This window comes from Apostichopus japonicus, chromosome 19 (genome assembly GCF_037975245.1).
Source record: "Apostichopus japonicus isolate 1M-3 chromosome 19, ASM3797524v1, whole genome shotgun sequence".
Taxonomy (NCBI): domain Eukaryota; kingdom Metazoa; phylum Echinodermata; class Holothuroidea; order Aspidochirotida; family Stichopodidae; genus Apostichopus; species Apostichopus japonicus.
Window position 1 is genome coordinate 13,200,077 of NC_092579.1, and position 25,071 is coordinate 13,225,147.

At 39.4% G+C, this 25,071-nt stretch overlaps 1 protein-coding gene and 1 pseudogene across 1 annotated transcript in view; one reads left to right on the plus strand and one right to left on the minus strand.

The window, feature by feature from the left end:
• LOC139959495 (eukaryotic peptide chain release factor GTP-binding subunit ERF3A-like) overlaps positions 1–13,280 on the minus strand; it is a 20,040-nt gene extending 6,760 nt beyond the window's left edge. Inside the window, exons 1-11 of the mRNA XM_071957151.1 lie at positions 12,926–13,280; positions 8,886–8,939; positions 7,621–7,743; positions 7,190–7,318; positions 6,331–6,364; positions 5,299–5,376; positions 4,301–4,481; positions 3,405–3,559; positions 2,541–2,681; positions 1,605–1,698; positions 770–850 (exon numbers count right to left, since the gene is read on the minus strand). Coding sequence (XP_071813252.1) covers positions 770–850; positions 1,605–1,698; positions 2,541–2,681; positions 3,405–3,559; positions 4,301–4,481; positions 5,299–5,376; positions 6,331–6,364; positions 7,190–7,318; positions 7,621–7,743; positions 8,886–8,939; positions 12,926–13,112 — 1,257 coding nt within the window. The 5' untranslated portion in view covers positions 13,113–13,280. The remainder of the gene's footprint in view (positions 1–769; positions 851–1,604; positions 1,699–2,540; positions 2,682–3,404; positions 3,560–4,300; positions 4,482–5,298; positions 5,377–6,330; positions 6,365–7,189; positions 7,319–7,620; positions 7,744–8,885; positions 8,940–12,925) is intronic.
• Positions 13,281–17,230: 3,950 nt separating this feature from the next.
• Positions 17,231–17,324, plus strand: LOC139960722 (U2 spliceosomal RNA; annotated as a pseudogene).
• Positions 17,325–25,071: the final 7,747 nt, after the last annotated feature.

Genomic DNA, 25,071 nt, shown 5'->3' on the forward strand with positions numbered 1-25,071 from the left:
TGCACTGAGATGAAAGGTGGCAAAATTAACATTTTAAGTACATTTCTAATGTCTATTAAAGCTGTCTGAGTTTGGTCCCAAGTGCATCTACAGCATAAGAGAGAATGCAGGAGAGATGAATATAGGTAGGGTATAGGTAGGGTATAGAGAGAGAGAGAGATAGTAAGGATTAGGAAGCTCAGAGTGAATTACATCTCAGATGTAGAGGTAAAAGTCTTTCGTTTCATATATCTTGTACCAGTGTGCTACAGAACACACTAGGGGAAAAAGTCTGCAAACATTTCTGATCCTTGTCAATGAAGTTTACATGATTGTAAAACAATCGCGAGTCCCTACTTACCATCCTTTAAAGCAAGGATTTGAATTTTTTTTTTAGTACCAAACCATGTCAAGTGGCTAATATCTTGTGCTTTAACACGACGGTCAGTAAACTATGGGGACCCAACAGAAAGTGGGTGCAGAAATATCTTGGGTGGGTCACTGGGCTTTTCTTGTCGTGGGATGAGGGGGATGGGGGGGGCTGGTGGATCATTACCCACTCCTCATGGAGGATCCTGGACTGTGAGCCTAAATGTTTGTGGACTACTGTTTCAACAAATCCAACTTAGTCTGTAGTGTGAAATTTCATCTGTACTGTTTAAGAAGTATTCTGCTGTATCATATGCTTACTTTCCAAATACAATTCTGTCAGTAACTCTCTTTGTTTTTGTAAGCATACAGCATGCCATCTGATAGACAGATTTCATTGCAAGAACAACAGTTTTTTTACCTTGTTTGGCATGATTATCAAGTTAGCCCCTTTCTCTATTTTGCCAGATTCCAGCTTCCCAAGGAGAATGGTACCCATATCCTGCAGGAAGAGAACAGAGAAACTCAACACACACGAATATCTAATGCACAAACACATATCAACGAAAAATAACGTTTACACAATTTCTACAGGAGGGTGGAAGATTTTCCAGTTTCCACCATAGAGAATAAGCTCGTTCTCACAAGGAAGTGATGGTACAGATACTAAAAACTATTGCATACTGTTAGATATGACAGGTACCACTGTAGGTGGACATAAAATGGAAAAACCTGTGACAAATAATTTTAAAAACTTATATTGGAAGTGAAAACCCTTATCTTAATATCTTAATGGTTTCTGCTTTACTGAATGTAACCTATTTGGACTAACAAAACCTCCAACTACTCCAGGCAGTTGGAACCAGTTTTACTGAGGCTATAATATCTTATTCTTGTGATTTATCTTTGAAAGCTGGTACATTTGGAAGACTTGCTTAGCTATCAAATGGTCTCTGTATTGTCCTCTGAGATAAATTATTGAATTATTATCATGAAAAACAAAGACATTTACAGCCAAAATGACCAGATGACCAGATTCCCTCTGCTTGTTGCCAGATGCATTAACAAAATATTAACGAATATGAAGAAAAAAATTCTTTGCAATTCAAAATGACCTTGAGGATGTTAATTTCACCAAAAGATGTAGAAAATTTTCAGCAATTTTGCTAATTACTCAACTTCAGCCACCAGAAGATTCTTTTGGAAAGAGAAAGGCAAACAAAACATTAACAAACAAATTAACCTTTAACTTATACCTTGAATTTATCCATTACAGGCATCCTTAAAGGACCGTCAGAATTTCTTCTTAATGAAGGCAGGTCATCGATGAACTGAATGAATGGAGGTCCTCTGTCATAAAAGAAAGAGAAAGAAAGATGAGAGCCTTGCAGGAGAGTGGTTAAGGGCAGTGGACTTTTGATCTAAGGTTTGCAGGTTCGAGTCCTGGACAGATCATTACGTTGTGGTTAAGGGCAGTGGACTTTTGATCCAAGGTTTGCAGGTTCGAGTCCTGGCTGGATCATTACATTATGGTAAGGGCAGTGGACTTTTGATCTACGGTTTGCAGGTTCGAGTCCTATAAGATCATAATGTTGTGGTTAAGGGCAGTGGACTTTTGATCCAAGGTTTGCAGGTTCGAGTCCTGGCTGGATCATTACATTATGGTAAGGGCAGTGGACTTTTGATCTAAGGTTTCAGGTTTGAGTCCTGGACAGATCATTACGTTGTGGTTAAGGGCAGTGGACTTTTGATCTACGGTTCTTTGAGAAGTAACTTTCTAAACAGCTGAAGTTCATCCATGAAAGTGACTAAACTATTTACTCATGTCACTCAGACCTTTTGGACTGTTCTGTTTAAGTGTTGTTGGGAGTTTCTTTTCTTGTGACGAGGGGGGGGGCGGGATGGGGTTAATTCAGTAAAGTTTTTCAACAACAATAGTTTCATTCTTGACCTGTTCTCTAAGATATTTTTTCAAATACATACAAGTAAATGGAACAATGGAACCCCAAGTCTATAACATATTGCATAATTATTGAAATCTTGGATTCCCAACCCACAAAGTTGGTCCAAGATGTGCTTCAACAAAACATGCATGATTAGGACCTGTTGGAAAGAAAAGTAAAATATGACATAAATAACGTTTTCCTTTGTAGCTCTATAAATGATATTGAATGATCATAAGTCCAGCTTACTTGTACCAAGGGCATTCTGTAAATGGAACCTTTAAGTTAGCTCCTGTGATGCCTGATACGGGAATGAAATGTAAATCCTTTTTGGTGTGGAAACCGACTTTCCTCATAAAAGGAAGCAGCTTTTCTTTACACTCTTCAAATCTGTAGAGAAAGACAAACATTTGACAAGTTAGTCGACACATGTGAGGGCGTTGTGGTCAAGTGGTTAAGGCAGTGGACTTGTGACCTAAGGAATACAGGTTCGAGCCCTGGCCAGATCATTGCGTTGTGTCCTTGGGCAAGGCACTTTATCTCCATTGCCTCTCTTCACCCAGGTGTATAAATGGGGACTTGCGAGGTGACTTGTAAATATAGTTGCGTGCGCCGGTTTGTGGCTGCACCCTATGGGAAGTCCCCCAGTAGACACGTAGCTGTGGTGCACTGTGGTGCCCCAGGAGAGAATGTTTGAATTGTGCACACTTTGGTGTGTAGGTGTGACAAGTTACCAATGACCAGGGTTAAGTACAAAGCGCATAGAACTTCTGGATTATGCACTATATAAATAACGAGGTAATAATAATAATAATACTTAGCTCCTCGATAAATCTTGCCTGACAACAGCACATTGACGACTTACACACACGGAGAAAGGTTAACAATGCTTGTTTGTAAAATTTAAAAAAAAAATCTTTTTGCTAATTCTTTTTGGCCAAAGAGGTAATTCCTGTGGAAAAGAAGAACCTTATCGTAATAATGTGATTGTAGAGTACCTGTCAAAAACTGAAGAAAACGATTTACGCCGTCATGACAGGCATTGCTTAGTGAATCTTTATATTGGAATACACAACATGGCTTAAAGTGAGAGGCAAAACGGCAATCCATTACCTCTCTTCAGACCAGTTAACAGTTTGGTCATCCATTTTGTTCACTAGGACGACTAGATGTTTGACTCCGGCCGTTTTTGCCAACATGGTGTGTTCTCTGGTCTGCCCTCCTCTCTCAAAGCCTGTTTCAAATTCACCTTTCCTCGCTGATATAACCTACCACAAGCAAAAATAAAAAAGTAGACAAAAAGTTTCTAACCTCTACCTGCAGATATGAGTAGTACATTACCTAAGGGTTAGAGCAGCAATAGCTGCAGAATCTCAAATAATTACTGATGTGTGTTTGTAATGTCATGCTAAGTGTATTAGTTAAGACAGGTATTGAGAGGTTACTGTTGGTGGAAGTTATTAAAGCGATTTGTTTGTTAACAGATATTTTTAACACATATAGCATAAGTCACAAAAGTGATCAAATATACTACACAATCACTTCAGGACAATAATTGGCAATATAAAGCCTTAAATTACTTAATTAACTTAGCTTAAAGAGTACTTCTCTGAAATGAGTTTACAATAAAACAGTAACTTTTATAAACAATTCCATGTTAGTACTGAGGGGACAAAATTTCATACCCAATTGTCGGAGGCCGCCGGACTTAGATCTAATAACAGGAGAGCAACCATTATCTTACAATGTAAAGCACTCACAATGTCATCATGAACTCAAAGTAAAAGCCGTTTCCGGATCACTTGTGACTGTAATGTAAACGGAACTCAGGTAGACCTTGATGTACAATCGACTCACACAAATCCATGTGTGCAAATAACAAGCTTATGAAGCATCTACTATCATGATCCTCCTAATATGATACCAAGTCAACAATACTATCAAATTGTGTTTTCCAATCCACTTGTTTCTGAAGATCCATGAGTAAAGCTAGAGCTAGAAAAACTCACCAAAACAGCTAAATCTGCCTGTGCTGCTCCACCTATCATGTTGGGTACAAAACTCTTGTGTCCTGGGGCGTCCAACATTGTAAAATGTTTCTTGTCCGTCTCAAAGGACGCTCGTCCTACCTCCACTGTCTTACCCTTGTCACGCTCCTCTTGATTTGTGTCTAATGCCCATGACAAATACCTATAAGGGGGGGGGGGATTACAAACATACCAATAAATGAGAACTTTAAATAAATACATGTATGTCAAATCATAAAATGTTTTTCTTATTTTGGCTTTAACAAATTGGGAGCCAACTCTTTTGTCAATAATGGTTATGTGCCCACCAATCACTGACTGTTTCAATTAAAATTCTGGTAATGTTGAACTAAAGTTAACAGAGGGTGATATAAACTTAAATGCAATGGTGACTTCATTTGGCATGATGCTTAGGAATGTGTTTATTCATGTCTTCCATTTTTTTTCAGAACAGGCATAAGCTGGCAGGGCATTTATCGTACTAATTACATAAAGGCAAAGCTAACACCGTGAAGATGTGTTACATCATCTGACAACTTGAATGCCTGTTAAAAGTAACAAATAAGATACAAATTTTACAAGTACAATTACCACCATCTTGGTTGTCCTCAAATCCTATCAATATTGAAAATACCCACCACCCAGTTGGGACAATTGTTTTTGGCTATACTGTGCTTCATATCCCACTTCAAAGCACCCATACTGACAGTATGAATATCAAGTTTATATCCAATAAAAGGTTAGGAACTGTGCATACTGTCAGTAACGAGTGCTTCGAAGCATGATATCCCACACAGCACAGAGTGGTATTAGCAGCATTAGGAAATATGTCCCAACTGGCTGAGAATACCCCATTCTGATATTTGCCATACATTTGTAAACTACACACTGAAGGTGAACTAATAAACTCAGGCTCCAAAAATGTATGATAATTCCTATAATTTCTCCACCAAGGCTGCTGTCTAATATCAGATACTTACCAACTTTCCCTGTTTTTCTCCTTAGCCTCCCTTTCATATTTCTCTAACGTTCTTTTATCAACTTGACCCGTTAGGTACCTGGGATGATATGAGACAGAAAACAAGAAATATACAGATTAGCCAGTAGTTCACAATACAGTGGCAGAGATTTAGCAATACAGAGTAAATGAAAAGGGAAATCTTTCAAAAGCAGAACATTTTTTTTCCAGCTGTTGTGGCTTTTTCATTGCCACAACGTCAAAAGTTGTGCAATCAGCATCTACCTTTGTGTAGATGCGTAAATAAATGTTAGGCCGATCCTGACATGTTGGTCTTATAACAACATTGGGCATAATACCAGCATAATTCTCAGTGATTTGATACAGCACCAAAGGCTCACGTCCTATACACAACACAGTGAAACCTAAAGCATAGCCTATAAATACCTAAATTAAGGATAGATATTTGTGCCTTGTAATTGGATTTAATTAGCTAATTAATCATTTTCAGACAAAAAGAATGTTAGGACATCTTGCATGTGGCAGAGATAGACAGAGAATATTCCTGTAAATGATTCTGTTACTTACAGTACTGTTAGTATGAAAACCAGACATATATTATACCAATCTACCTACTTAAGGGTAAACAATGCTGTAAAAGATGTATTATTAACAGTATGTACCTTTGTTGCTATGTTGTTAGTGAAGCAAACAGCTATATTTTGCATTTTGCTATTACACATATGTAGATTTGAAGCTAACCTTTATGATAATGTCGTATTCTTAACATTCACCCAAAGACTTAATAAAGGCTTTATGGACCCTAATTACATATTTACACGCTTTTTCCTATGATCAGATTGTTTATAGATTTACACAACACAATATCATTACAAAACGAAAGCTTCATTCATGCGACCAGAAGTCGGCAATCTGCAATATTTCATTCGTCATTGTATGATGATGCTATTGCACGTTTCCTAACTTCCTAGTATAACCACTTAACAAAATAGTGAGAAGTGAATTTCAGAGAGACAATTAAAGAAGCACTTACATGATGTGACCTCCTATCGTAGACTTTCCAGCATCTGTAGAAGAAGTGAAAGAACGTCTCAGAAATTAAGAAAAGAGATACAAATTAAAGATAGAAGATGGACCCGATCAGCATAAAAAGTGGAAGGCAGAAGTGATGCAAACATTAACACCAAGAGAACTATCTATGTTGTCATCCATTTCATGCATAATTAAAACTATCATGATAATTAATATTTGTTTCCTAACAGTATTAGTGTCAAGACCTACAAGATAACCTTGCGATCAAGTGCACACTGTGTGTCTGTCTATGTGAAAATCAGAGCCGTATCTGTTGTGTGAATTAACTCAAATCTGTGTCGCTTGGTCCAGATTGATGAAAAAGAAAACGCTGTACATCATGTTTTTTTAATGTTTTTTATCAGATTTCCTTTTTCGTAAAGTATAATTAATGCTGCCTAAGTAATAAAACATAAATGGTAGCTTGTTAAATGGTAGAGGCTAAAAAGAATCACAGAATTCTGTGAATTCTCAGAAATCCAGTTTAGGCTCAATATTGTATCCTGCCTTAAACAGAGTGGGATCTCTTGTCTTCCTAACCTGCCTTCTTTCCTAAACTGAGACCAGAATCCTTGCCTTCCTATGAAACCAGAGTCACAAACACAAACAGTACTTAGAGAACAACACTACTGAAGGCCCAATTCTTTTCTCAATACAAGCAGGTGTTTTCTAGACAGCCATATGCCTGCAACTAACGGACAAGAACTGACTCAATAAATCTACTACAAGAAAAAAAGAAACAAGTTTGATCAATGACGAAACCAGCAAGTCAGTGGAACCAGTTTTCTCTCTCAACCTTTTAAATGAAACCTGCCACTTACCGACATGACCAATGAAAACTACATTAACCGGTTCTTTCTTTGACTTGATCTCCTCTTGCACAGGTTCCTTTTTTTTTGATGTCGGTGGACTAGGAGATGCTGTGGGTTTTATGGGTTCCACCTCATTATCTAGAATGAACAGAAAAATAAGATAGAAGAAAAATAGAAGCCTGAGGAAAATGTCAATTGGCCGGACTGATAAAATGTTCATATTTTTTTTCACAAATTTATTAGGTTTCAACATTTCTTGAATACCGTTAAAACTTGTACAAAGACTCTCAAAGAGATCCTCTAGTAGCGGAATTGTAAAGTTTTGAACATTTTGCTCCAATATTGGGAAGAATGGTCACATACAAGTTACAATTTTTCTTTTCTTGGAAAGGTACCCTTTTTCAGTCGGTGGTGCCCCAAGGTCACAAAGCAAACATTACCTGTCGACAATTCTTCATCTGGTGAAGGAGTTGAAATATCTTCTTCTTCCTCTTCTTTTTCCTCTTCTTCTTCCTCTTCTTCTTCATCTTCCACTGTCTCTGTCATCTCAGGGCCAGTAGCATCTAAATACAGAGTAAATACATTCATAGCAATAAACAAAGCTGGTAAAGCCCTTCATCTTCTTGCTGATTATGTTTCATGTTATCGCAACTTCTTAAAAGGATGGCTTGAGACCAAACAATAAACTTTGATATGAAATTTTGTAGGCCATAAATACAGTTGACACTGCTATTTGTCCACCAGCTTGGATGTCTATAACATTTTTTATTTTCTAAAATCCCAATATTGAACTTGAACAGCCTACATGGTTTATTCACAAACTTCACAGAGCATTCCCTCCACTTGTCAACGTACAGCGAAGACATCATTTAAAATCCAGTATAACCATTTATCACAGGGAGTGGGTTGAGTGTACTCAGTAGGTAATGCGTTTTAAAAGCATTCATAAACATGTACAAGTGTTGAATATTCATTATTCCTACACCAATTGAAACAGTTTGTTGAACATCGATATCATGATGGATTGGAGGCGCCTGCAAGGCGACCACCGAACAGAGGAATATAGTATTAGCGGCCCATGAGGCATTTTTTACATGTCAACAGTCATAATTTGCAAAATTTAATAAAAAATTATGCTGTCTTGAGAATGTTGTTGTCATTCGCTGCCATTATTGTTTGGAAAACTGTGAATAAAACTTTCGTTCTGGAAAATAATTAATTTGTAGTCTCAACCTTGTATTTTTACTGTAATCCATAATGAAATTGTCTGATTAGACACTTTTTACTGCTCCTCAAATGTCAAAGCACTACGTAGATGAAAACTGCTGTCAGTGCCCTTCCTCAGATTCATTTTTGCTGTCATGCCGTTCCCATTCCCCACAATGCCCTTCACCATTGGAACCTACCAATGGCATTTTTGCGGTGCCCTTTTTGAGGCTTATGTCAAGCCCTGGAGGCCCACTTTTAAGTCATGGAACATTGCTAGAGGACAATCACCTTAGGGTATTCCACCATGACTGTGAGCGGATAATTAAGCGAATTCTTTCATAGACATTCTTTTATACAGTTCTGACCGCCACAAATCTTTATCATATCATCACATATCTTCTCATTTCTCTTCATTCTAACTACCATGGGGATGTACAGGCAGAATGCTGTCATGAATGCACATCTATAGATATGAAGATGATAAACTGAATGTTACCTGCTGTAGTTTCTGCTGGTGTCTCTGTTTCAACTTCAGCTTCTTCAACAGTTGCTGGAAGGATAAAAAAAATTCCATGAAACAAGTGACACAATGTTTGTTTTGAAATTGTTACCTTGTTCAGTGTAGTCTCTAGAGGGCAACATATATGAGCATAGTTCAAAGTTCTATAGATGATACTGTAAATATTACAAATTTTGAATATTCATTTCGGGTACCTAACATGACAAAGTCCGCTAAAATGGTCCCATAACTTGACATACAAGTACATGGGATGGAGGGCTACGTGGAAGGGAGAGGGCTCAGGGAGCAGGATCAGAAAGGGCGAGGGTGCCAGGGGAAGGGAGAGTGGGTGAGAGAAAGCAATGAGAGAGGCCAGAGGAAAGGTAAGGGACAGTTGATCGACTCGAACTTGTTTTTTCCTTGTAAAGTTTGGTTACAATAACCTTGGCACAATGAAACCATGTTACCACTAAAGGCTTACATTTCCATGACACAAATTTGATATGCAGGCCATGAATTTCATACTTTTAGAATGGGTTAGTCAATACCCTCTCCCCCTTTTATATCCCTGCCATAGACACACTTTACAACAGCTTATACTAGCATCAATGCTACTCTTCAGTCTTTGGGGTTACATCATAAACTGCCACAAACACAAGGTATAGGCTCTTCCATGGTTTTAATGAAGTTTGTATATAACTGTACTTGGACTATTGGCCAAATCATTTGCTGAATAAGGATGGCATTCTTGCTTTTCCAAATGATCACAGCTAGAGAGAACATCAAGGCAGATATAAGAATATATATTAATGTCTATTCAATGCACACAATCCAGCTCTGAAAGTTTTAATAGACACAACTGACCATAATAGTAGCTTGAACGAACTATCATCTTACAGAATAAAAAAGGAGGGAGGGGTGGGGGTAATCTGGAAGGAGGGAACATTTCTCTGGACATTTAGTTTCATATTTGTTACAATAAATTACTTTGTTTTGAAGCCCACACAAATTTTGGCTGCTCTTTTTCTTGAATAATTAGCCAACCACACCATTATCCGAAGAGCAATTGCATGTTCACCATTACCTGACCATCGGCTTAATAAGACCTGCTTGCAATGCTTACTAACCCTATGACTGTATATATGAAATAAGAGTGCCATCCTTATTTACCCAAATAAGCCTAACTTTGTGTTGAAAGATTGCTCGAAGTGATTACGTGCGTTTCACGAAAGGAAATACATCAGATAATGTTTGATGTTATATATTTCCTTATTTTTCAATGTACCACCGGTGTTGTGCATGGATGAAAAAGTTCATTTAATAACTGACAATGACAGTGATAGTTGTTAAAACTAACAGAAATGGCTCACAAACGGTAAACTTTTGAAAGCATTTTTGAAAAACTGCTCTCATCATAAGAACTAGACCATGCCTCGATGCGAGTTTAGTGATGAATATGCAACACTAAACAGCGACAGTGTCACCAGTTGATGAAACACTGTGAGTAGAAGTAGAAGATGCAATCCATAAGCCATTGCGGGCTTCTCCCACATTGGCGGTCACTTAACATCTCATGGCCTGTGTTTATTTAGTCCCATGGTCCGGTCCTGCTACACCGGCAGCAGTATTTCGTACTGATAATGGTATTGCAGATATGCTAAGATAGGTATACTGTACATTCTACACACTAACCCTGTGAGATAGTAGTAGGCTTAGTGATGTTTTCTTCACAACATAATTCTTCCTCTCCGTTAGGTTTTATCACAAAACTATTTTCATATCATATACGACTTTGGAAGCGAGATTATTGCTGAATTGAATATATACAATTAAGATGGTAAGTCAGTGTTCAGCTTCATCGAATGTCAGTTAATACTTGAGCTAACTGTTACTAGTGTAAGTACTGTAGGGCCTAGGTCTTAGTATGCTGTATGTAGCCTAAGTAGAGATTCAGTTCTTATAAAGTTACACTATTAGTCCTAGTCAGAGAGATATTGTGAAGATGATCATGTCTGTGCTGTACCAAGTGTAGTATTATGTGTGACCATAGGCTAGGTTTTGCACCTTATTTACTGCTGTCACAGAGTCTGCTATAGTGGCAACTATGATCAGCTGTACTTTGAGCAAGGAGAGCTTCATTGGAATCATTGGTACTGAATATGCTTTACAGTGCATTCTCTCATTGGCTTGTTTAAATCAAGAGGCACATCATAATTCATAACAGAATACATCAATGTAATCTTTCTTCAGTGGATAAATTTGTTGATACTTAAGATCATTGATTTTTTAATTAATGAAATGGGTTTAGCAAAATTAGCTTGGGTGAAACCTCATCTTTTGAAATGAACAGTTTTATTTATTTCCTATTTCAAAATGCACAGAATCACTTTTAGCCTAACATACGTAGTTTAATGCAAATTGCTGTTTGTGTTGCTATGGAGAAACAATGAAATTTGCCTCAAATCACTCCAACAAGGCTTCGAGACTATTGAAACACCTCTAAATATTCCTAGATATCACTGTGGTAACCAAGCTGCAGGCAACCTTACCTTTTCGCACCTAAGCAGAGATACGTGTTTCACAAGTATGCCATTTCAGGTACGTGCCCATGAATTTTTGGATCATTTGCAAGCTTTTTACACAATCCCCAAATGTTGCAAGTATTTTCCTCTAAAAATGACCCAAATCCCTTGAGACGACGCCACTACTCTGTAAGAATGATCTGTCTGCTACATTTAGTCATGCATGAAGAGGCTCAGAGCATGGCAAACAGTGTACAAAATCAATGGATGCATGCACACAGGAAGCTTATATGGACAAATATGTCAATTACAGGGTATTAACGGACTAGGGGCCGTGTCATTCCGCCATCGTTACTTTGCCCCACAGAAAATGTGCTCTTTCTGCCATTCCGCCATGTTACCGCAATGGCAGTAAAGCACTTTTGTATGGCGGAAAGAGCACATTATTGTGGGTGCATTGTATGTGCACCATATATTGCTTTGCTTCACTCTACCTAGACCCGCAAAATAGGTCACTTAAATCGAAAATCAGAATCAGACTTTTTAATAAACAATCAGCCTACTTTAATTCGATTTTTTCAACCAACTATTATTGAAGACAGTGTATCGACTCTTAGGAACTTACAATTAAAAGCTGTACATTAAAGTTTGTGTATCATTTCCCCAAATATGTCCTAACTACAATTCAATCCATCCAGCGGACCATCACATTTGAAGACACTGTACGTATCCTTCCACGCGATTCAACGAAAGTTTCACCGATAAATTCCTGTACAACACGGTTAAATCCTTTCCTTAAATAAACCTTTCTGCCATAGGTTTTGATCCATTCTGCCATGGCGGAAAGGTTCGAAACATATGGCTGAAAGGTATGGTGGTATGCACCTATGGCGGAATGGCGCTAGATCCTAACGGACTTGACATTGCAGACGTCCTCAGGTCAGCTTCTTCTCAACTGTACGTTTTGTGGGAACTGAGGAATCAATATTTTGCATTCATTTTATTTCAGAGGTGCATACAGGTAAGTGTTTTGGGGTTTTCCTTAATAGATATTGTTCATCAAATCCATAAGTGCGTCGATTACGAGCCCACCATGCTACAGTATAACTATAAATAAGGAACCGCAAGCCAGTGTGAAACATAATAGGGTGTAGGCTAGGCCTAACTTCAGTTCATGTCCCTTGTTTTAACAAGTTAAAGAAATAACATTGTCTGCCTAGTCACAGAAGCATTTGGTAACATCCGTAGACGGACGAAAGGGAATTATCAACAAACTGATGGGATTTTATAATTTCATCGTTGCGGATCACTGCTTGTGTTACCACGGTTCGGATTTGCTTTACCTATGCCTTACTTAGCCTAATGTTACTATTGTTAGATTCCTTTTGTCCTGTTTTGTGTTAGGCTAGCCTGGCTTGAAAGTTCCTACTGTAAGGTTATTCAATTTGATCGTTATGACTAAAATAATTTTTAACAAACCCTTTGCCCATTTAAAGTGTTTTTTTTTTAACTTACAGTTGTCAGCCTCCGCTGGTTTCGGGGTAAATGATGGTACAAACTCTGGGGCATGTACATTGGGTATGAAAGGCTTTGCGTTGACATTTAGATTGGAAAACTGCGAGGACATGCTGGAGTTTTCTGCCGCATCCCCTGGACCAGGATCATCCTGTTGATCCCAACTGTCCATCAATTGTTCTTCCATTTTTATTTAACACCGGTGAGACGGATTATCTCTCCTCTCAACCTGTTTTCAAAGAACAAATTCGTTCGCAAGACAGTTTTAACGTCAGGCTATTTAGGCTAACAAGTAACATATGTGAAACACCGTGGGCCTATATATGCATACGGTATAGTACATCGTAACAGTATGACAGTGCCAGATTGACATGCACGCATGTGTCTACAATGTGACGTAAAATTAGAGGGCGACAAATCCGTGACATTGCGCAATACACACGTACACGCTTCCACCCCACAGAAATTGTGTTCCACCAAATCATCAACTTTCATCGGTCTACACCAATAACAGAAGTGATTTTTTTTTCTCATGTGTCATTTAGGGATATGAAGTAAGAAGCAATTTAGACGAAAATAACTGTGCTGTACGATGAACACTAGAAAAACAATAATGACTACTAAGGTTAGTCGCCGTCAAAAACAGATGACAACAAAGGGACGATCAATATCAACAAAGGGATATAAGTGAACATCTATCCCAGTGTTTGTTTGTTGTTCAGTTTTGTGACTATTGAACCAATCGTCTCAGTATTCGATCAAAACCTCCAGCAAACAAAGTACGGACCTACTATTGTTGATCAAATCTACGATACGTTAAAATTGGTTCCACTGTGTACTATGTTTCTACTTGATTTTTTTTAAAGACTGTTGAAGATAATAATGGGAGCGTTAGAGGTCACGATATGCCGGATTAGCCTGAGCAATGGACCAAACTGTCACGACTTTTTTACATCTCAAATTCGCCTTTGTCTTATGAAATATTCTTTTCACTTAAGAGAAACTTTCAAAATAGGTTTACAAGCATCAAAATGAAATTGGGCAACTAGTTCTCAGAAGCCTTGTATATACCGGTCCTATCTGTCTGGGCAAGTGCATTGTATTTATACAGAGGAAGCTGACAACCTCAATAAAAATTCTCAATACACTCTTCTATAAGTACAGTAAAAATTTTCACGTTTTCCCTTAAGTATGCAGTAATTACTACTGGCTCAGTTGTCAGCGGCTTACAGTTTTAACTCAGAGTTGAGGATATACACAAACTAATTCGAGATTAACAGCAGCGGCCCTTGTGTCGGGATGTGGGTCAACTCTTAATTACTACTGGAGAAGCGAATAAAATATCAGAGGGTCAAGATAGCCCCTCCGTTCACCACCACGACCCGTTTAAAATCGATGGCATGCCTCCACGTATAAGCTCGGACTCTCGCCCTCCTCAAAGATAGCACTCCATTCGAAGTCTCGTGCAGCAACCTAAAGGTGCAGGAGCGAAACTTAAATAGTTCACTCAATACTGTATATAGCAAAGTGATTGAACACATCAAGTGAGATGATTTGCTGAAAATATTGGGCGTCGATTAGGGTATGGTGGTGTGGGAGGGGGTACACCGTCAATGTTTTTAATTTGGAGCCTTTAGAGATAGTCACTAATGAACATTTCCCACCCCCTATTGGCAGCTCAAATCAGTTTCATTAATAGCCTGCATACACACACAAACAATTGCATTTGTGTCAGGCAGTTGACTGAATGATTCGTTTCAATTGAACCAACGCGCAGTACTGACCTACAAAACCAACATTCTCTTTAGGGAAGATTCCCAAACCCTACCAGTTCTTACTCACCCCCCCCCCCCCCTCCAAAAAAACACAATTTTTGATAGCTTCCTTAAGTTTGCCCAGGTTAATTACCATATACCCTCCCAGGGATGTGCTCAGGAATATTTGAGTGCCGGGCAGATTGTGCGGTAATGTGATCCACACCCGGGAGAGGTCTCATGGGTGGGGTACCCCCTCCCCAATGGACACATTTTGCACATGAAGTATGCTTAGGTGGTGCTATTTTTCCTATACTGTGCCATGTATTCTCCCAGATTTTGGTTATGGTAAAATTTGTTAAATTATCATCCAAAAAGTGCCGGCGGAAATGATTAAAATACTGTTTGTGCTGGGCGGCATTCAGAACTGCTGGGCGCAGCCGCCCGGTGCCGCCCAGTGTGAGCACATCACTGCCTTCCTCCACACCCACCCCCAAAACGGTGAGAAATGAATCGATGCCCATGAAGTAAATAACACGGGTATGCATGTGGTTTTTGTGTGTTCTAGGGTCACGTCGCGATTTGATCTTATCCTACTTTCACGCCGACTGCCTTTTCTCACCCTTCTGAAGACTCTAAAACGTAACACTTATGCCAGATGAGAGATAAATTAGCTACAGATTATTTCAATATTGTTTACACAGGACCTGTATTCCTGACTATAATATCTTACCCCTCCATTTCGACCTCGATCAATTCGATTTCTATAAGGCATATGGATTTCCATGACATGATTTATTGACCTGCGCTTTGCAGTCTCAGCCGTTTGAAGACACTGTCAAACAGTAAATAGGCCATCATCTTCCCAAGTATGGAACGCCAAAAGGACCACAGGTGGCGTTGCTACCCTAAACAGGTGGTGCTACTACCATCAGGAGGTGCTACTATATATAAACAGGAGGTGCTACTACTCTAAACAGGAGGTGCTAATACCCTAAACAGGAGGTGCTACTACCCTAAACAGGTAGTGCTACTACCTTAAACAAGAGGTGCTACTACTCTAAATAGGAGGTGCTACTACCCTAAACAGGCGATGCTACTACCCTAAACAGGTGTTACTATCCTAAACAAGGGTCGATCTACTTTGTATATATACGACCCGTTTCCAAAGCAAAACGCAGTGAAGGATAATGTCATTACAAATCTGCTGGTTATTCTTTTGCGGATACGTACACCTCTCATTCAGCCGCATTAAAGAGATACATTGTTTCAAACAAAGGTTAATTTTCAGCCGCTTAACATATTTGAGAAAAGTTTAATGGATACAATTTTCTGGACGGAAGTCAAAATTATATCACGAGATACAAAAGACAAGGCTCTTTCAACCCTTCTGCCAGTACAATGTTAAGTAAAACTAGATGCAATACTCTTCATGCAATAAATTTTACCTGCCCAAGTTAGAGAACATCAACGTACTTGTATGCTATGTGAAAATCCTTTTACTGACCGGGAAGTTGTTGCTAGTTGCCGACCATTCCGTGACAGGCTAACAGAATAACAAAATTTGTGTTAGGTATTTCTATAATTCTTTTTTGTTTGTTCGCTCATCATGAGAATACGTAACTCTGTTAAGATGACAGAGGTAAGATGTTAAATACCTTTCTTTTCCGTGTATACTTTAGAAAAGAAAGAAGATATAAAATACGGCGAGGTGTCACACCCCGAGAAGTCGATCCAAAAAAGTGAAGCTGGCTCTTGTTGTCCCCCCCCCCCCCTTACGCCTAAATTTGCCAGGTAAGGGTGATATCACAAGTACATATATAGTTTCGCCATCTGCTTGTGTTCACGGAATATGGGATCTAAAGTATCCTGAAATGAAATGTGGTAGGAGTAATGGGGTTAAGTAACCCCCTTAATAAATTGGTAAAATACAAGCCTTAACAGAGAATGAAGGAAATTCATTCCCAAATTTTCGCAATTTCAGAGTAATCTTCTTTTCTGCAATTATTTTGTGCTTCAAAATGGCTATGAAAGACAAGCACTGTCCGAAAATGATATACCCCTTTCACGCACTTCCATGTACCTAATACTATACAGTGCAGACAATCGGAAATAACCTTTTATACGCCTCTGAGTATATATAGTCGTAATTATAATGCACAAACTGTAAGTTCTCGAAGTCGACGTACACCCCATTTAATCATAATGAATATACGAGCCTGTCAACAGGGTTCTTTGAGCAGCCACTGTTTTAAGCAAATGTATACTCTAAGCGGTTTATTATAAACGAAGAGAAGAACCAATCACAAAACAGCAATCGGTTTTTAATGAGCATGTATCTAATTTTAGAATTCTAAAATTTATCGTAAATGTTGTGAATAAACCTTCGCAAATAGTCAAAATAACCATCTTGATGAAGGTTTTACTTAGTAAGCTATTTTTGTGGCACATGTTACTGTATGTTGTTACGAGACAATATAGGCTGGATCAAAGTATCATTATGATCCCCTTCTAGGGAACCATCATAACGACCACCTGACGATGATCACACATCGCTTCTCGGCCTTTTGGCTAAGATCATGTGTAGTATCTGTTCCCTTTCGAGGGGAATGGTGATGCACACCTTACGAATATGATCACACAATCACAGTCCCAATGCAAGGGGACTGGGGTTGAGAGCGGATCAGTCGTTCGGTAGTTTGGTTTTCGTGCCCATGTTCTTTCCTGGGCGACTTTTTCTTAAACAGTATCACGCAGTCTCGATGCAAGGGGACTGGTGTTGAGAGCGGATCAGTCGTTCGGTTGTTTGGTTTTCGTGCCCAGGTTCTTTCCTGGGTGACTTTTCTTAAAAGTATCACACAGTCAGTCTTGATGTAAGATGACTGGGGTTAAGAGCAAATCAGTCGGTTCGAAGTTGGCTTTTATTGGCCAGGTTTTTTCCTGGGTGGCTTTTCTTACAAAAATAGCATTTTGTTCCCCTTCTAGGGGAACCCTTCTAGTGGAACCGTGAAACACACCTGACATAGATGATCACACAGTCACAGTCTTGATGCAAGGGAACTGGGGACGAGAGCGGGGCAGTCGGTATTAGCTGTTTGGTGGCGATCGCTTTTCGGCCTTCTGGCTAAGATCATGTGTAGAATCTGTGTCTACGGGAATTTGCCCAATTTGCATAAATGTCACGTTAAACGTGTACCCTCGCATAAGTTGAATTTTACTTGTTTCTCACGGTTTGTAGTAGTAAATATTTTTGTGTCTCATGATATCACGTAACAATTAATGATGTGTATGCCCCGTTTCAAAGATGCGACGAACGTAGATTGAATTGTGATATGACGTAATGTTAGAAAAGAACCAATCACGAAATAGCAATCGTTTTTTAATGTGTTAAACCACATGTCTTATGACGGATAACTTGGTATTTCTAAATGTTTCAGATTTAAAATTTTAACATTTATCGTAAATGTCATAATAAACCATCTCAATTAGTTGAAACAAGCATTTTGAGGAAGAATTTTACATATATAAAGCTATTTTTGTGGTACAATATACTTTACCTGGTTACGTGACAATACAGGCTAGATTAAAGTACTGGGTGACTGTTCTTAACATGTGTAGCATCAAGTTCTCCCTATGTTCTCTTTCGTGGTACACACCTGACGAGGATCACATAGTTTTCTTAAAAGTATTATTATGTTCCCCTTCTAGGTGGAATCGAGATACACACGTGACGATGATCACATAGTCAGAGTCTTGACACAAGGGAACTGGGGTTGAGAGCGGATCAGTCGGTTCTTTGCTTGGTCCCCAGGTTCTTTCCTGTGTGACTTTTCTTAAAAATCGAAAGCGATCGCTTTTCGGCCTTCTGGCTAAGATCATGTGTAGAATCTGTGTCTACGGGAATCTGCCTAATTTGCATAAATGTAAAACGTGTACCCTCGCATTAGTTGAAATTTACTTAATTCTCACGGTTTGTAGTTGTAATTTTATTGTGTCTTATGATATCACGTAACAGTTAATGATGTGTATACCCCGTTTTAAAGATGCGACGAACGTAGAATGAATTGTGATATGACGTAATGTTAGAAAAGAACCAATCACGAAATAGCGATCGATTTGTAATGAGATAAACAGGTCTAATGACGGATAACTTGGTATTTCTAAATGTATGCTTTTATAGAATTGTGTAACATTTATCCAAAGGTAGTATTAAACCTTCCCAAGTATAGTTGAAATAACCATCTTGATGGATGTTTAACTTATGTTAAGCAATTTGTTTTGGTACACATTACTGTCAGTTGATATAGGCAGGATATAGGCAGGATGACAGAACTGACAGGTCATGGTTCTCTCTTGTACAAGTCCTTTATGTTCTTGTATGAGTATAGTGTTTCTGTGTTGATCTGATGATCTGATGAGCGCACGAGCGCACGAGAGCACTGTGGTGTACCTTAGCACGCTGTGGACAGGTGGCCCCCTGCCCGATATTCATAATAGGAGAAAGGGTCCGATATTCATAATCGATCAAAGGGTTCTTAATCCATAATGTGAAAAAAAGGTTCGGGATTCATCATAGGAGAGAAGTGCGTCATACAAGTGCCAAAGACGTCCTCCATTTTCGCGGACGCCTATAGTGTTCAACCAGTGGCCTCAACAGACGTTTTATCCTGGGGGGGGGGGGGGCAACAACAGTCCTATGGGGGTGGGGGCACCACCAGATGGTGGCGGATGCATAATTTTGCAGAGAATATGAGCCACACATTTTAAGACCATGCTTCACCCTACCCCCTGCAGCAAAACCTACATTTTCGAAATATTCCTTTGGGTCAGTCCTCTCTCCTTCCTGTATTTCTCTTTTTTTTTTCTTTTTTTTTTCTTTTTTTTTTTTTGAAAATCCCAAATCTCAGTTTGGGGAGGGGGGGGGGGGCATAATGTTTTCCAGGGGGCACATGCCTCCTCGGCCCCCTCTAGGCGACGCCACTGTGTTCAACTCCTGAACGCTAGTGCTCAACTTTGCTGAACGTTGGTGTATTATATCCAAACGTCTAATGTTCTATTTCTGAGAATAAAACACGGGATGTTCGGAAATAGAACATTAGGCGTTCAGAATTTGAACACTAGGCGTTCAGAAATTGAACACTTTAGGCGTCCGAAGTTGAAGGCGTTGAAATACGGTAAGGTGTTCCCAAATAAGCGTCCAGGCGTTCTAAAATGAAGCAATAACTTAGTGTTCGAATAAGCGTCCGGGCGTTTAAAAAATGGAGAAAAGTGTTCAGAATCTTAACACTAGCGTTCAAAATAGGAATCGAACACCAAGACGCGTACATGTTACATTTTACGCCTGAATTTGCAGTTAATAAGTCCGCACTATTGCTACTTTTAGGACGATTTGAGGCTCGGAAAGGCATAAAACGCCGTTTTTAGATTTTCTTCTAGGAACTGAATTGTTTGGGACATATATGATAGAACTCTCCGCGTCGGATAGATTGCGCCATGTCCCGACTTCGTAGCATATTGCGTTATTGAGTTATGGCCAGCAGAAATATGCTATAAATCGAAACTAATAATGACTCAAAACGGAACGAGATACGGAGAAACGGATTGCACCATTGTGTTTTTCTTAGGGGGGTGTAGGGTATAATTTTGCCGACTAAACTTGAGCTGTGTGCCGACATAGCGCGACTTCTAACAACGTAGAGTGCATGGCCCAGTCCTATCACCACTGGGGGGAGTTTTTTTTTTGGAGGGGGGAGGGTACCAGAAAATGTGCGTCACACGACAAAAGAGAAGCGCGCGGAACGCCCCCTTGAAAACATTCATCGAATTTGGTCGCAAAGTGAAATCGGTCGGAACTACGCCTATCCGACTCAGAATTTGACGCTGATTTCATATCTGAAAACTGCACTCTCGTATGTTATCGCGTTCTCGAGATATACGCTTCGTTTGCACACGTAACCGCCCGAAACGTCGCCCGCGGTTACCCGCCTCCCCTTCAACTTTTGATAGGGACCACATCCGAGAAGGTAATATTTTTGGCGAATAGAAGACAAGTTGCCCTATTCGCACAAATAATTGTTGCTCCATCCGACGCCGGGAAAGTGCATTTACCCTATAGGTGAAAGATGCGTACGCGCGAGATGTCGCCGTTTTTCGACTTTGAGGGCGCATATCTCCCGAACCGTTGCTCCAATCGACTCGGGAAAGTCACCATTGAGCTCGCCGTAGCAAACAGTACACGACAGGTTATTTTGGTCGACCTAGATCGATGCTGAAATTGTTATCATAATCCCGAGAGATGGGGGATGGTTGTGGGGTAGAATTTTCATTTTCCGTTTTGGAGATATCGTAATTTAAAGTGTTATTTTCTGTACACTACACAGTAAGTAAATGGTTTTAAGTTTGATTTTTTTTTTTTTTTTGTGTTGGCCTATTTTGGGGGGCCCATTCGCCTTGGACATAAGTGTAACAACGACTAAGAGGAGACGTCGCGATTTGCACCTACGAAAGAAAGATTTGAATGCCGAACTTAGTGGTCAGTGATTTTTTATTTCCATAAATGTAACTCAAACAGGCTCAGGACAGTTAATTCGAGTATATGCTAAATAACCGTGTAGTAAGAAAATAATATTTATTATTTTCCTTCACACAATAAAAGTTGTGTTGCTAATTAGTTCAGGTCATTAACTTTTTTTTGGTTAAATGTGTCTCTGAGTTTAATGCCCAGTATGCTAAATGTGTATCACAATTAAGAATAATTATCTTTTATGATATCCTTGAAAGAAATGATTTGAAATGAAATGAATGATAAATAATATGAATAATATCAATAATATCAATAATATTAATAATTGAAATAATTGAAATAATATAATGATATTATTACAATATTATATTATATTACATTACATAACATTACATACATTACATAGTTGTATTTGTAATAATGGTTATTCGACGGGATTCTTTCCGCTTCAACGGGGGTCCGTCAGGGATGCCCATTAAGCCCATATTTATTTATCTTGGTGGCCGAGGTATTTGCCATAAAAGTACAGAATAATGAGATTTTTAAGGGTTTTAGCATGGGCGTCAGCAGGTTTCAGAAAGTGAGGGGGACACTATACTATCTAAGCGGAGCGCCACCATTGGTTGGCGCGTAGCGTACCAGAAAATTTTGGGTACATAAGACCCCCTAGATCGCAGGAGACGGCCTTCCTGAGTCGTTTTTAGTTACATCAGAACCAGATCTGTGAGGAGAAATTTTGTCTCACAAAACTAAATTCCGACAGAAAGTACTGGTAGAAAGATGCCGTTCTGACACCAAGGGAGACGAATTACACAGCGTCCATCTCAAACGAAATATTGAAAAAGTGGCGCCGTCACCTCCGGGATGAGTGGAGTGGTATATATAATACATGCATGTAGGTGCGAGACGTCAGTTGCTATGTGCCCAGGTACTTTAATAATAATAATAATCAGAAAAAGGCACCGCGCGCAGAGCGTGTGTAGCGCCTAGCCGGCACTCAACAATAAAGATCTACCATATCCGGCGAATACATGTAGCCTTAATTACTTGACCCCTACACCCCTATTCGTCCGTCCAGTCCAGGGACTGGAGGTAGTGATATGAACATAGTAACTCATCACCATCTACCTGTATGGCTTACCTAATCCCTTGGAACCCATACAAACAACATGTGTGCAAGATTCAATACACTTTCGAATGGTCTCCCCACCCCCCCCCCCCCGAACGAATTAAATGGGCAGATTTAGGATATTGGGAGAATGGGAGATAAATGACGGTGCAAGTGATAGATAGCAGGGGCCCAGGGAGTCCAGATTTCTTGACCTTAAATAGAAAATCGCGCATATGCATGTGATTTTTTTTAATAACTACTCTGAAAAGTGGGTGGGACAAATGATATGATATCCCCTCCACTTTTGAAAGTGGGGGGACATGTCCCCCCCGTCCCCCACCTGTTGACGTCCATGGGTTTTAGAATAAGTAACACAGAAGTAAAAATTATGCAATATGCCGACGACACAACACTTTTTCTTGCTGGCAGTGTTACCACGATTGCGGAGATGATTTGTATTTTTAAACAGTTAAAAGAAGCTTCCGGTTTGTCTATGAATATGTCCAAGTCTAGTCTTTTTCCGCTGGGCCCATTTAGTAATCATATTCCAGCGGCAGTATATGACTTTAATATTACTATTAGTCTATTACGCATGGACCAGTTCAGATGCTTGGGATCACTTTAACGGGTGATGGCAATGATCTGTTCCGGATGAATTATCAACCGAAACTTTGTAGACTTAAGAATACTTTGAGAATTATGGTCATCTAGAGGTTTGACCCCTATAGGACGTAATATCATTGTGAAAACATTTGCTCTGTCGCAACTTGTTTTCCTCTTTATGGTGTTGCCAAATCCACCGAATAGTTTCGTAAAGGATTTAGAAAGTATTATATTCAATTTTATATGGGCGGGAAACCCCGATAAAGTAAAGAGGCTGGTCATGATTAATACTATTGGCAACGGTCCGGATTAAAAGTTACACACATCATCAGTTTTATAAACAGTTTAAAGTGTACCTGGATTAGGCGATATACAAATGATAAAAACGGTACTTGGAAAATGTTTTTTGATATGTATTTGAAGCCGTTTGGGAAACAGTTTATTTTTCATTGTAACTGTTCTAAGAATGATAAGAATAGTATTAGAAATTCTTTCATTCGTCAAATAGTCTATGCTTGGTGTGATATTTCATTCTCTACTCCAATAGAAAATTTCGGTAACCAAGTCATTTGGAACAATTCTCATATTCGTATCGACAACAAAATTGGTATGAATCACATTTTAATGGATAGAAATGTTATTTATGTTAGTGACCTGTTTTATGAGCATGATAAGCATGATAAGCCGCTAACTTCTGTAAGATTCAAACAGGTTTTTAACGCCGATATACCTTTTACTTTGTATTGGGGTTTATAAGTGCAATTCCCCAGTGGTGGAAAAGGTCAGGTTGCCATAGTACTAAACCGTGTTTTTCGATCGAAAAACCATGTTTATCGACCGATAAACATGGATTTTCGGTTGATAAACACGGTTTATCGGCGAGAATCCATGTTTATCGCTTGAGAAACATGGATTATCGCTGATAAACATGGTTTTTGGCGATGAACATGGTTTTTCAGTCGAAAAACATGGTTTATCGGTCACAGACTGTGTTTTTAAGTGATAAACATTGGTTTATCTGTGACAATCCATGTTTATCTGCGACAATCCATGTTTTTCGAGCGATAAACATGGTTTTTCGAGTGATAAACATGGTTTATCGGTCGATAAACATGGTTTTTCGACCGAAAATCCATGTTTCTCGATTTATTGAGCATTTGGCTTGCCATAGACGCAGTGGCGTCGCCAAGGGGGGGGGGGGGGCAGGGGGGCACGTGCCCCCCTGGAAAACCTAGTGCACCCCCCATCTGAGATTTGGGTTGGTAAAAAATATATATATATTTTTTGTTATATTCAACTCCCATCATCTGAGTTGGTTTTTCATAAGGACAAAGAAGCACAGTAATTCGTATTTTCTTCAAATGAGCTGCAGAAAAATGATAAAGTTTATTCTTGACCGTCGTATGGGTGAGAGTGTTTGTCTGGTGTCTGTGTTGTGTCTTTTACCTCTCGTGAATTGGATGCCTGTGAAATGCCGAAAGTCCGGACCTGCTGTGAGAAGGGAGGGTACTGCAGTATGTTGCCTTGGTCTGAGGTTGACAGGTTAGGAGCTGACGAAATGTGAGAATGTGAGGGTCCGCAGGCACCATACTTGCCTATATTTGTGGACCCATATATTAACCCTGTTGTGTAGGGGGTGCAGAGGTCATTTGAGGTCAGATGCTTGTAGGAACAAATGGCGAATGTTCACACCTGCATACTGAGCCATACTCGATGTGTGATCAAACTTTGGATTGCCTGGTGTGATCCCTGATAGGAGCCAATAACGATGCTGGAACCTGTTACATCTTAATAGATAATGGGAGAAAACGAGAAGGACAAGAAAGGAGTCGGGGGTCATGCACACATTAATTCAACAAATGTAGGTTCTATAGATAGGGTTAGGCATAATATCGACAGCATGTGGTTCATATCCTCTGCAAAATTCTGCGCGTTGTTAAAATCATTACCTCAAAAATAGCAATTTCTGGAGATATCTTCAGATCGCATTTAGCATCAAATCCATTTTGCATCTAGCCCATCCTCCGTATGCGAAAATTTTCCAAAGGGGAGTGCCCCCCCCTATCAAATGCTGGTGCCCCCCCCCCCAGACTGAAAAGTCTGGTGACGCCACTGCATAGACGGAGTCCCAATCGGTTTGTTCCGACTTACAACC